General features: G+C 34.8%; 3 protein-coding genes across 4 annotated transcripts; 2 read left to right on the top strand and 1 right to left on the bottom strand.

The window, feature by feature from the left end:
- The first annotated feature begins 6 nt into the window (after nt 1–6).
- LOC132916640 (ribosome biogenesis regulatory protein homolog) lies at nt 7–1,648 on the top strand. Its single transcript, XM_060976800.1, has 5 exons — nt 7–363; nt 433–691; nt 769–1,070; nt 1,173–1,346; nt 1,415–1,648. Exons 1-5 carry the CDS (start codon nt 206–208, stop codon nt 1,548–1,550), a joined length of 1,029 nt encoding a protein of 342 aa, XP_060832783.1. The 5' UTR covers nt 7–205; the 3' UTR covers nt 1,551–1,648.
- Nucleotides 1,649–4,120: 2,472 nt separating this feature from the next.
- On the top strand, nt 4,121–10,888 carry LOC132916639 (uncharacterized). Of its 2 annotated transcripts, XM_060976799.1 has the most exons (4): nt 4,121–4,595; nt 7,457–8,017; nt 9,862–10,011; nt 10,185–10,888. In XM_060976799.1, exons 2-4 carry the CDS (start codon nt 7,562–7,564, stop codon nt 10,677–10,679), a joined length of 1,101 nt encoding a protein of 366 aa, XP_060832782.1. In that variant the 5' UTR covers nt 4,121–4,595; nt 7,457–7,561; the 3' UTR covers nt 10,680–10,888. The 2 variants fall into 2 exon arrangements, with proteins under 2 accessions (XP_060832782.1, XP_060832780.1); XM_060976797.1 differs by lacking the exon at nt 4,121–4,595 and having other exon boundaries at nt 6,932–8,017.
- Nucleotides 9,649–12,413, bottom strand: LOC132916642 (uncharacterized). The gene is made up of 2 exons (XM_060976803.1): nt 12,182–12,413; nt 9,649–11,780 (listed from the first exon to the last, which is right to left on the bottom strand). Exons 1-2 carry the CDS (start codon nt 12,294–12,296, stop codon nt 11,233–11,235), a joined length of 663 nt encoding a protein of 220 aa, XP_060832786.1. The 5' UTR covers nt 12,297–12,413; the 3' UTR covers nt 9,649–11,232.
- Nucleotides 12,414–12,494: the final 81 nt, after the last annotated feature.

Raw genomic sequence — 12,494 nt, forward strand, 5'->3', positions numbered from 1 at the left:
AACATAACCTTTAACGCACGTGCTTTAAGACGAAGAAGTGCAAAACAAGAAAGACTTCTCATATTTCATTTCGTGTATTTTGTCGTATATTTATAGTGACAGATGTAGTATAAATAAAAAATAAAACTATTCGTGATTAAAACGAAGATAAAATTGAAAATTTTCTACCGTGGACCATTTAGAATCTAAAATAAAGGAACAACCGATGGATAGGATGGATATCGTAAATTCAATTTTAGAAAACAGCACTCAGGAAAAAGATACACGTAAATCCACAGAAGTAAATAAAGATCTGGAAATTGAGACAGACTTAGGAACTCTTTTAGCATTAGATTATAATACTGTGGACCTAAAAGCATTAAAGTAATTTACAAAGCTTTTCCATCATTTTTATTTTTGTATGATCTGTATATATTAATTAATGTTTTATAGATCACAGACCGAACAATATCTGAAAAGTTTAACAAGGGACAACGTACAAATAGTTATTAATAAAATATGGGAACTTCCAATAGAACGTATTGATGAGGTAATAGTAGCAAAATTGCCCAAACAGACATTTGTATTACCACGAGCTCGACAAATCCCGAAACCAAAACCTTTGACAAAATGGCAACAATTTGCTAAAGAGAAAGGTATCAAAACTAAACGAAAAAGCAAATCTAAACTTAAATGGGATGAAGTACTACAGGTAAGTTACAGGTACTCTTTTGAAATAAATTTTAACTTGTTGATATAAACATTTATTATATCTTAATATTTTTGTAGAAATGGATACCTACTTTTGGTTATAAACGTAACAAAGCCATAGAACAGAAGGAGTGGTTGGTAGAAGTTAATAATGAAGGTAAAGCTATAGAAGATCCATTTGCAGCTGCAAAGACAGCAAAGGAAGAAAGAAAGTCTAAGAATGAATTACAAAGACTGCGTAATATTGCTAAGGCAAAAAATATAAAAATTCCAAAGGTAGGACTTCCTACCAGGGAACATTTTCCTGATTCACAACAACTTTCACAAGCCATGACTATTGCACGTACATCAACAGCATCTCTTGGCAAATTCCAAGATAGGTATATTTCACATTGTATCATTTAAACATTAATCATAATATAGTTATGTAATTAATATAAATTTATATAAAATATATATAAAATTCCTATGATATTATATAGGTTACCAAAAGAAAAAGATGCGAAGGGTATAGCCAAGCAAGTTCCAGGTATGAAAAGGAAAGCAGAAGAAATTCCCAAAAATTTACAGGAAGAGAAGAAACGCAATACCAATCTGGTAGACAGTATTCTGAAGAGTAACACTAAGATTCTCCGTGAAGATTTCTCTGTACTAAAGTAAATTTTCACATTTTTTAACAAGATTTATTAATATAGAAAAGATTGTAATTGAATGTATTTCATAGAACAACGCCAGCTAAAGTAAAAAAAGACAAGAAAAAAGGTAAAAAGGGAGCAAAAGTTAAGGGAGTAAAGAAACCGAAAGCAGGTAAAGGACAACGGAATATGAAGCATAAAGTTGGAGGTAGAAAACGAAGATAAAAATTTATTCGTACTATTTCAATCACTCTAACTTCCGTTATTGTAACTTAAAAAACGTAGTATTAAATATATTGAAATAAATAATACCAATACGAAAATTTTATGTTAGCTCCTAAGTAATTCTTAAAGAATAGTTTTAAAATTGACATTCCATAAATAACTCGAATTTATCACATTACCGACAAGTAATATCATTTTTTAAAGACTTAAATTATCACCTAATATTAAATAAAAGTGGTTTTAAAATATGACAAAAATACGTTATTCGTCCTCTCTCTACCAAAAAAACTAATAAAAACTGCAGAAAAAATATAAAAAAAAGAAGATATAGTCAAGGTATAAAATTCATATGTGCATACATAAAAATAAAATTAATCAAGGGTGAATTATAATGAATCGCGAATAAAATGAACGAGTAGCATTACAAGTCGATAAGGCAGGTTGTCCCTTGGTCACAGAATCAGGGTAATGCGAAAAAGGTGAAAGGTCAAAAGCAGCACGGGATATCGACTCGGGATAGTCAAGAGGGCGAGGTAACCTGGTAGTGGGTGTAAGGGAGGGTAAGTGCGAAAGCTGGTTGCCCTAGAATCAGTAAGGGGTTCCACCCCGCATGTGATTTTATACATGCATGTTGCATGTGTACACGTTCAATGCCATTTGAACGAAACACAAACGCATTAGGATATCTTGCGCAATCTATAGAAATTGAAATGATAACTACGTTCAATTGCGATATTTCATTTTAATATCTTCATTCTCAACCGTACTTGCTCATCGCGGTCTCAATATTCTATTTTATATTATTTAAAAGTTATAAATAATCAATCTTATAGAATGTAGAAAATACTATTGCGGGTGAAATAAGGGCACACGTTTGAAGACACAATGGTATAATGTATTTCAGATTAGAAATACATTATCTAACTCATGTGTCCTGTTTGATTACAACACTATCAAGTTTGACATCCAATATTAGTTCAAATCCATATTTCAGTAAACGTAATTAAAAAAATATGAAAACTAAATAGTTTATTTCATTGATTAATTATTATGATACATGGTTTACTTTAAATATTTTTTATAATTTTAATCATTATACATGCATTCTGCAAACTTTGCATCCTTAAATTTCACATAAACGCATAAAAATTCGTAGCTTAATTATGATATATGAAGATAGTTAAATTTTCCGATATCGACCAAGAATCGATATATTCTAAAATAATAATTTTGGAAATTGGACCTTGTCTACAAGATTCTACAGCAAGGTAAAAAAACATCCGCCATGCTACTTGCTAAGCACAAATTATTGTTTTCCGAGAAGCTGATTATTTTAGTTCGATTTTGTTATTTACTTAAGACCAGGAACCGAGCTAGACTAATATTTTACTTTCGATCATGCATGACTCTTATCAGGTCAGTTATCTGGAAAGATATATTTCCAGGATATTTCTTTTCTCCTTTAACCATAAGAGAAACACAGATATCTGACGCATCTATTTATTTTACATAACGAAATATAACTCCAGAACTCGCTCCACAACGTCAGTGCAAGAAGTGGGAGGGGGGATACCGACGGCCAGTTAACGAAGCAAAATCCTGGCCAGTTACCGCGACACTACTGTATAGTTGTATACAGAAAAATCGAATGTTATTACGTCTACGTGCGATAAAGCAAATCATCTTTGAAACTACTAACCTATATATTCACATATACGTAAATATATACTTTTTACAGAGAATTAATCATGACTTCCTAATGAAACATATAATCCCCATGAAAGCATCTTAGCTTTTCGTAAGTACAGATATTCGAAAAGACAATTGAACGAAAGGCATATATAGGAAGGCGTTTCAGAAAGCTTCAAAAACATGCAGTACTCATTAAAACAAGGAAGAATACGTTTTAATAAATACGTCTACTGAATCCATGGGTATCGTTAGTTTCAAAATTATAAGTCGTTTCCACCAGTCTATAATATATATTTAATATGACCTCCGCTCATTTCAACACACATTGAAGCTATTTTCTCATAGAACTATAATTTAAATAATGTAAAAGTAGAATAATGCTACACGTAAACGGATGTTAAAATAATAAAGTATGAAGGTATATTCTTCTGTTATTACTGTTGAATGATATCGTTACTATCATATCGCATTATATTACTTACTGTGCGAGATTTAGATTATAACAACAGCGAACGACGAAACATCTGAAGACCAAAATGTACACACACGTAAGAATCTATATACATACATATTTGATTACTTCGACATATTTCATTCGTTAGAACATTGTGAGCATAGCCTAACTCGATAAATTGTAGTAGTCGTAGATAAAACAATATGACACTGAACTCTTTTATAAAGGTTCACGGTTGAAGACGTCTCATAATTCCCAATGAAACCAAAGATATTTGGATCCAATATTATTAGGACTATTTATTCGTTTGGACAGTACTATATCTTTTACTAAATTTAACCCTGAGTTCCTGAAAGACCCTGTATAATCGAGCGACGTAACGCGCGTGCGAAGATGGATATAGAGGAAGGGGTTGCTGAGCAGGACTAAGGAGTAATCGCGCGCGGTCGGTCGCGGTGCTCAGTCGGTGGTTGCTCGCGACGAACGGGCGCGTCCACGAAGTGCGGGGTAACGATGGAGGCTGCGTTAATTGCGACGACCGAGTGATACGCACCGTGTGTATACACGGGGATCGTGTCCTGGATTCGTGTGTCCTCATCGCGCGCGCCTCTCGCCCCCACCCCCCTGTGCCTGTGCCCGTGCTTTCGTGTGCGTCCGTGTCCCTTTAAAATCCTATAACAATCCTCCAAAGGGATAAAAGAAATATATTAATATAAAGAAAACACAGAAGAAAAGAAAAAATACAGTGTGTGATATAGAACCAAAATAAAGACAGAATACGAACACGAGGAAAATGTCGCCCACATAGTCGAACCAAGGCGTACGGAGAGAGAGAGAGAGAGAGAGAGAGAGAGAGAGAAGCAGGTCGAACACGGTGCAGTGGTTACCCTGAGTCGTTGGTACGCGCAGCCTTTTGGTGTTGCTGGCTGACTTGATGCCTGCTTTGCTATTGCTGTTGCTGCCGCCGCCGTCGAATCGCTGCCGACGTTGCTGCAGCAGTTGCTAGCGATGCGAAAATGAACGACAAATAAAGAAAAAAAGGATTGAGAAAGATAATATGTGTTGTTGAGAGGGAGAGGGAGGAAGAGAGAGAGAGAGAGTGAGAGAGAGAGAGAGAGAGAGAGCGAATGAGAGAGAGAAAGAAACAAATGTAGCCTTCATTGTTTCGTCGTCGTTTGGTCGTCGTTTTATTGTACAAAATCGCTCCTCTGTTAATGCGATGCGCGTTTCTCCTAACGTGAATTAAGAAGAAAGGGAAAAAAAGAAAAGAGTGAAAATAATAAATGTGACGTGCCCGTCGGCCACCAGCCAGCCTTCTATTTTTTTACGCGCTTCATATATGTCTTTTTTTTTTAGAAACTATCTATAGGACCTAATAGGACGATTTTTATATATCGTCGAGTTCGTATCTCATTGTGGGTGCTATCGGTCCTTCGACATTTTTGTTTCTGGAATTTTTCACGGCTTTGTGTACCCTTTTTTACTTGCTTCGTGCACGCACGTACAACATCATTGCATGTAATGTACATTCGTTTCTTCTCATTGATACATGTGATCATATAGAGGTAATTACGTTTGCTTGTTTGCTTGCTTTTTCGCAAGAATTCATTATCCTCGTTTTTCTATTCCTGATTTGCAGCCTCGTTCGGTGCTTAGTCGATGTTTAGCATGCAATGCTATCCGTCGCAGTTAGTACTGTTTTTATGCTAAATATATCGAGAAAAAATGTGGCATACACATTTGTTTACATTTTTCTCGGCTATACGTCTCTTATACTTTCTTTCTTTAGATTGCGGATATCTATGCATTTATATAAAAAGTATATAAAATATCCAAAATAATATTTAGTGGATGCACCAAATTTCTATATAGGCTCTATTTCTTTTGTTGCGTTCATAAAAATATAAATTTGTATAAGCATCCGCAGTCTAGTCATATTATTATGTAATCGCTGACTATTTACGACGAAGATAGTTGACAAAGATTAGGGAAAAAGAGGATAAGGGATTGAACAAGATAGAAGGGGTGAGAAGTTCAACAGAGACAAAGATAGATAGCGGAAGGGCACTTAAAATGAACGCGATGAAACGAGGGAGGGAAGAGAGGATACAAAAAAGAGAGAAATGCAAAGGGCGGACTAGAAGAAGGGAAAACTAGAACATGTCACGATAAAAAACGATGAGGAAGAAGAGGGTTTTTCGATTTGTTACATTTGTGACGGAACCACTTGACCCATTGACAGGTCAAGGAGCAAAACGGAAAGATGCCAACGTAGAAGTATTTTCGTAATGTTAGATTTGAATATTTTCAAAGCTTAGAGGTAAAAAACAAATCTAGGTAAAAATGTATATAAAAATATTTCGAAGTAATCAATGTGATTGTTCATTGTAATATAATCTCTGTGCAAAATATGACAAGATGTTTGTAATTTCTTTTTTGTATAAAGTAATCACTGTTTCTTCTATTAGTTTTTCTTCTATTTTAGTTGAAATAATATAAATATATTCATAGATTTTTGTAAAGTTAAAAGTAGATAGTTTTGATATCTTAAATATCTTTAATTTTGTATATATTTAATAATCGTATCGTATCTTTATATTCACATTTAGTATTTTTTAAATTTATGATTATACTATTTTCTCTTTTTGAAGAGTAATTTTTTTAATGTAAAAAATAAATCGCGGTAAATTCTTTTTTACGTCCCGTCATTATCATATGTAATTCTACTTTTTATTTCTTATTTGTGTACATATCTACATATATGAAACATCGCATGTCATATTACCTTTACTAATTACCGATAGAGAGTTTAGTAATGAATATTTTCTAACTTGTGCTTTCCTTGTGTTGAGAAATTGTAATCAAATTGATGTAATTATATTATACTAAACTAGTTTCTTTATTCTTCAAATCTACCTCATTTAAGCAATTATCTGATAACTTTACATAGTACGCAATACAGAAATTTAACGTTACTAATCTACTAACTTATCATTAACTATATAAGTCAAATTAATTGTAAATTTCCAAGATATATTAAAAGGGAAATAACATTTGGCAAATATATCACTCACGCATATTATTATTATTTGTTTTCAGAATTAATGTTCATTTTGAGACAAATCGAAAATTTGTGATGTATTTCTATAGCTTTATAAAACATAAGTAACAAATTTGGTAATAAAATAAATGAAATTTTACAACGTAAGTGCTAGAAATTACAAGTTACATGATTATTCTATTTAACGAAAAATAATAAATTCTTATCTATAATCTGTAACCTTTCAATCTATTAATATTATCAATTCTCGTCTTTGCGAGCAAAAGAATATAAGTCAAGAATAGGATAAATACTCTGTATTTTACATTGGTGTCCTTTACTTGTGGTTCTAATAGTACAAGTCAATTTCATTTCTTTTCCGCTCTTCTATGTGAAATTGTAGTATACGTATATCAAAAGCACAATATAATGGCGGGAAAACAATATAAATTGTGTTGTACTATTTCGTTCTTACTTTTCTGACTTCTGTACACTCTTTTGCCGGCTTATGAATATAAAGACAAGTCATAAATTTGGTATGCCCCAAAACGAAGCTTATCTATTTCCAGCATTATGCATATGTAAATATCGCTAGGATGTAAAATATTGCTGTAAATAAGACGCTTTTCATGTGCTTCTCGCTAGAATATCAATGGTAGAATTAGGATATGACGGCCGCCAATAGCGGGCGGATGTCCGTCATGTTTCTTGCGTTTACAGACGAAAAAGACAGGAAGACGATGCAAAGGGATCTAAGATCGTAACAGAAAGAACGCCTGGCCCGAAGGCGTTAAACCGGGAAGAGTACAATCGGGGCGCGAAGCGATGTACGCAGCTGCGGGTGGCGCCAGTATAGCGAATAGGAGGAAGCAGAAACGGTTGCAGCTAAACAAACGCGTCGCCGAGGGTACGGTCCCGTCACGACTGAAGACGATACCAGCTTCTCAGCACCACTACCACCATCAACACCAACACCAACACCAACACCAACACCACCACCCCAGCAAGTTTGCTCGTCCGCACGTTGTTCCACCATCTTCCACATCACAGCCACCACAACCACCGTCATCTGCATTCCATCCGAGCATCGATCGACGGCGTCATGTCGAGAAGTCTCAGCAGGTTGCACCTGTTTCTCCGATCCAATTTCCAATATCGCCACCGCCGCTATCCCTTGAGTCACCAAGTTCGGTTACTTACCCGACTAAATCCAACAACTTCCCATTTCCACCACCATCGATCCTCGATCTCCGAGTCTCGCCATCTTCTTCGGAGCTACAGGTGGGTAGATCTCGTTTAGCGGTAAATTCTTGAAATTTGGCTCTATAGGATTTCATTATCTATCTATATTTTTAGCTCTACTTTTTCTCTTCTTTCTCTATCACACATATTATATAGTTGCTCTTGCTAATAGGTACCCTTTATCTCACAGTATTTATAACGCAATCTATCCTTGTTCAAGTATTTGATAAATCCTCGTTGCACTCTGCACCTTCTCTTTTCTTGCTGGCACACGTTTACTTGTAATTAGGAAATACACCATCGATCGGCTGTCTGGTGGCGTATGTAAATCCCCCGCGATAACACATACACCTTCGAGCGACCCTCCAGGTTCGTCAGCTGGTTATCCATCAATTGTAATTTTTAGTAAATAACATGTCCCTACTGGTTTCTACCAGCGGATACAGACATCACCTAATGCCGGAGGCAGACAGTGAGATGTTAGGAGTAAGTTGTAGTGTCTGGTACCAGCCACAATTAGAAGACCTTTGAGAAGAAACTCGTGTGGTTCTTTTGTTTTTTTTTTTTGGTTGAGAAAAAGATAAGGGAAGAATTTAAGTTGTAACCGGTGTATAAAAAAAGTGGAAAGGAGAGAGAGGAGGAGGAGAAGGACGGTCGAGATCTTAACGATCAATAAAACAGGCAAATGAATGAGCGGAATGCAGGCTGCTTTATTGATTAGAAGGGAGAAGCAACGGTTACGGGGGGGTAAGGTGGTGAACTTTAGAGAATTACCCTCCAACTTGGCCACCAGACTTATTCCACCGCTTCCACGATATCCCCCACGATCATATGTTTATGGGGTAAGTATTAAAATCATTTTAATATCATCAACAGTAAGCTATTGGTATCAGAGGGTAACTGCCGCTTTTCTATCTAATTATACATATGTGCATCGACTTTGTGTAGCTCATTTTGAGAAAGCAAATTTATATTGTAGTGTTGTTTATTCCCCTTTTACTTTCTCTTATCATAGAACAAATAAGTGTTTTCTACATTATTATACACACAACTTTTGTTTGTATCTAAAAGATATAATTGCTAAATACATCTGCAGAAATTGAAGTATACAAAATTTCAAATATTTGATACCATAACACTGCTTAATGTGAACTCTTTATTAAAATACTAACTTAAACTATGATTTAAAAGCAAGAATAACAAATGATCTGTGACTGTAATTTTTTAACTCAAAAAAGTATTTTGAAGGAATTTTCTATATACCAGGATTTATGATACTAGTCTTTAGACTAATATAGTGCAAAAAATTGTAACCCTACAATGTGCACTACTCAATACTCCACGACCAAAGATTGACAACTGGCACTAATTATATTTAATCAATACTTTATTGTCAATTAGACAATGCAATGATTACAGTGTACTTGTGTAGACAAGTTCTACGATACATGTACGTATAAAACGTTTATCTCAATTGGTTCCATTTATACAAATCTTTCTATGTTCTATTTAGTACATGCATGCATGTTTTTTATCTTATTATTTATGTGCTGAGTAACGAGGAAAGATCATTAATTGAATTTATCCAATAACATAGTAACAAATTCTAGATATTCGTTTTGATGAACATGTTTTAAATGATAGAGAAAGATGTAAACTACACAACCATATTGATCTTAAGTTTTATATTTATATATACATTTATATTTTGTACAATACTATAAATAATATTTATGATAGATTAAAGAAAAAGTATTTGATATATTAGATTATTCACAATTTTGTTATATCCAAATTGAATAGACACTGAAATGTTGAATGATTTCTATTGTAGTTACTAAGCAACTATTTAAAGGTAATATTTGAACAAAAAATAATTTCAGTGTGGTGGAGGACCAGGCAAAGCAGCATGGCAGGGATGCAACAGACCTTCTCCCCTTCCTTTATCTCCTATGTCGCCTCATGGTTGCCGTGGGGATGGCTACAAGACAAAGCAATGCGAGGCTCATCGACGATGGATGAAAAGAAACAGAGTAAAGAAACATTTGTTACAATTTAAAAAGAAAGTTTTTAAATTACATTACACAAAACAATCAATTTATCAACATCACATATACATGTGATTACATGTATTAGGAGCTTCACATACTATTTAGTACTTATTACATCAAACAACAATTGTTCTATACTATATTCTTATCTTTAGATAAGAGACGCAAGTTATTGCTATGGAAGCAGTGGAGAAGATGACGAAGAAGATGGAAGCAGTAATGCAAACCGTCGCAGAGGTGAAGTTAGTGCGGCAGTGAATACCGTACTTTATGCTGGGCTGGGAACTACAGCGCTCGGATTAGTTATATCGTTTGTCGGCACTGGAGAGAAAGGATTCCTCAGTCCGGAATTGAGGCTGGTGGGTCCTTCACTACTGTGCGCCGGTTTACTGTGTTGCCTATTTCGGGTGCTGCTCTGCCTCTGTCTATGTAGTTGCGGTCAATGCCGCTGGCGGTTTTGCCATGTTGCTTCTGACAAGAAAGAAAAAGTGAGGAAAACGGAAGCTCAACCCGCTGGAACATTGCCTACCGCCTCACTTTTGTCACCAGCGCATCAACAACAGCAATCGGCCATGTCTTCGAGTGGCGCTGCATCATCATCAACAAAAGCACATGAGCTCTTGCTCTCTCCTGCCCAATTACCAGAGTGAAAACACAATTACGAACGTTTTCTACGAGAAATCTACACGCCGATTAACTGCCGGTTCTTGTCCAATATAGAATTATGTTATCTCCATTCGACCTGAACCGTACTCGCAAAAACAAAAGAAAAACAACCATCACAGCCTAATTCTAGTTTAAATGCGAATTTTAGCGCTTAAAAATAATAGTTAAATAAATAATCGGCTATGTTTTTCTACCCCTACTGTGTTTGAAAAAGTAAACAAAAAAAGAGTAATCATTAGTGAGTTTTTGTGAACTTCCTCCTGGTTTTATTTCCTTCCGCGTTTTTTTCATTTTCATTCATTTTTTCATTCTCTTTACAAAGTTTACTTAAAGTTAAATCACCTTACTTCCAAAATTTTTAAGAACGTACACATTATTCTAGTCTTACAATATAAGATCAGCTTACCATCTTAAACCGACTTTACAGTCTTTCACAAAACGCAATCCTGAAAGATACGCGCATGGTTGAAATAGTCATTTTGTAAATTGCAGTTTGCATTAAATAATTTATATTAACATCATCTTAACATGCAGTGATCAGGAAAGTTGAAATTGCATTTGATCGGTAGACGTGTAACTGTATATAACAGGTGTATCAGAAGTGGTAGCACTCGATGCAGTCGCGGCAATAGCAAACAATTGATCTTCATATATAGTTCCTTGTGATTCAGTTTTTCCATTGCCCGTTGTCATACCACTACCTGGAGGATTGTCTCCCTTTGTCGCTTCACGGTATTTTTGTAGGTACACTTTTAGTGGTTCTACGTAATTATCGAAACCAAGAGTCGTCATAGCAAACAGAATATCTTCACCATTAATAGTCTTGCGTTTTTCCATGTGACACCGATCGCTCGCTTCAGACGTTATAAAGGATATAAATTCAGATACACATTCTTGAACACATTCACGTGCATCTTTCGCTATTTTCCCTGCTTCTGGTATTGCTCTTTTCATAATTTTGGCAACATTTGCTATTGGAAGAAACCGATCTTGTTCACGAAGAGGTCCTCCACCACTGCCACCTCCAGCTCCTTGTAAGGGATCACTAGCTCCATGATTTGAATCATCCGTATTTTCAGGATCATCTGAACAAAAGTATAAGCATAATTTATAATATAGAATTCATATACACAGTAGTTCACAAAAAAGTAGTTGGACATTACCATAGAAAATTTTTATGTATATACTGTATGTATCAGTACTAATGAAATTTTAAAATGTTTTGTATAGCATACGTGTGTTCATAAAAAGTTTCTATAAAAGTTCGAATATTTTTGTGAGCTACTGTATACGTTCTTATTTCGTAAAGTTTTGAAGCATACACGATATTGACATCATATCAACAATCAGTTAAAAGAAACAACAAAATACATGTTTTTCTTCCAATAAAACAATGATTCTGTTAAAAATCCCGTGATCTTATGATATTCAGTACAGAATACAAATATCTATGTTTTAAAAAATTTTCAAAATATAATTAACCTACCTTCCATATCATCAGATTGTACACTAATATACGACGCAGAAACACCACCACCACCGAGGAACGCAGATGGACCTAAAGGTCCTCCATCGTCGCCACTTTCACCACTATTTTCCATCTCCAGTTTGATTTACACTAAACACACTAAACACGATAACTTTAATTTCCTTAACCTATTCATAGGTTTGTTTTCACGGTACTTTATTTTTTGGCATAAACAAATTTATTACTAGACACCAATAGCATGTGATACAACAAGCGACCTCACAGTGTACATTGAAATTAGAACTATATTTAGCCTTTTAAAAATATGATT

The sequence above is a fragment of the Bombus pascuorum genome, chromosome 2 (assembly GCF_905332965.1).
Source record: "Bombus pascuorum chromosome 2, iyBomPasc1.1, whole genome shotgun sequence".
Taxonomy (NCBI): domain Eukaryota; kingdom Metazoa; phylum Arthropoda; class Insecta; order Hymenoptera; family Apidae; genus Bombus; species Bombus pascuorum.

Bases quoted from the DNA above. Each gene is read 5' to 3' on its own strand.
- LOC132916642 (XM_060976803.1), bottom strand. From the start codon at position 12,296: ATGGAAAATAGTGGTGAAAGTGGCGACGATGGAGGACCTTTAGGTCCA. The intron at 11,781-12,181 runs GTAGGTTAATTA...ACTTTTGTTCAG, and splicing joins ACAATCTGATGATATGGAAG to ATGATCCTGAAAATACGGAT.
- LOC132916640 (XM_060976800.1), top strand. From the start codon at position 206: ATGGATAGGATGGATATCGTAAATTCAATTTTAGAAAACAGCACTCAG. The intron at 364-432 runs GTAATTTACAAA...AATGTTTTATAG, and splicing joins GTGGACCTAAAAGCATTAAA to ATCACAGACCGAACAATATC. The intron at 1,347-1,414 runs GTAAATTTTCAC...TGTATTTCATAG, and splicing joins GAAGATTTCTCTGTACTAAA to AACAACGCCAGCTAAAGTAA.
- LOC132916639 (XM_060976799.1), top strand. From the start codon at position 7,562: ATGTACGCAGCTGCGGGTGGCGCCAGTATAGCGAATAGGAGGAAGCAG. The intron at 8,018-9,861 runs GTGGGTAGATCT...AAATAATTTCAG, and splicing joins CATCTTCTTCGGAGCTACAG to TGTGGTGGAGGACCAGGCAA. The intron at 10,012-10,184 runs GTAAAGAAACAT...TCTTATCTTTAG, and splicing joins GATGGATGAAAAGAAACAGA to ATAAGAGACGCAAGTTATTG.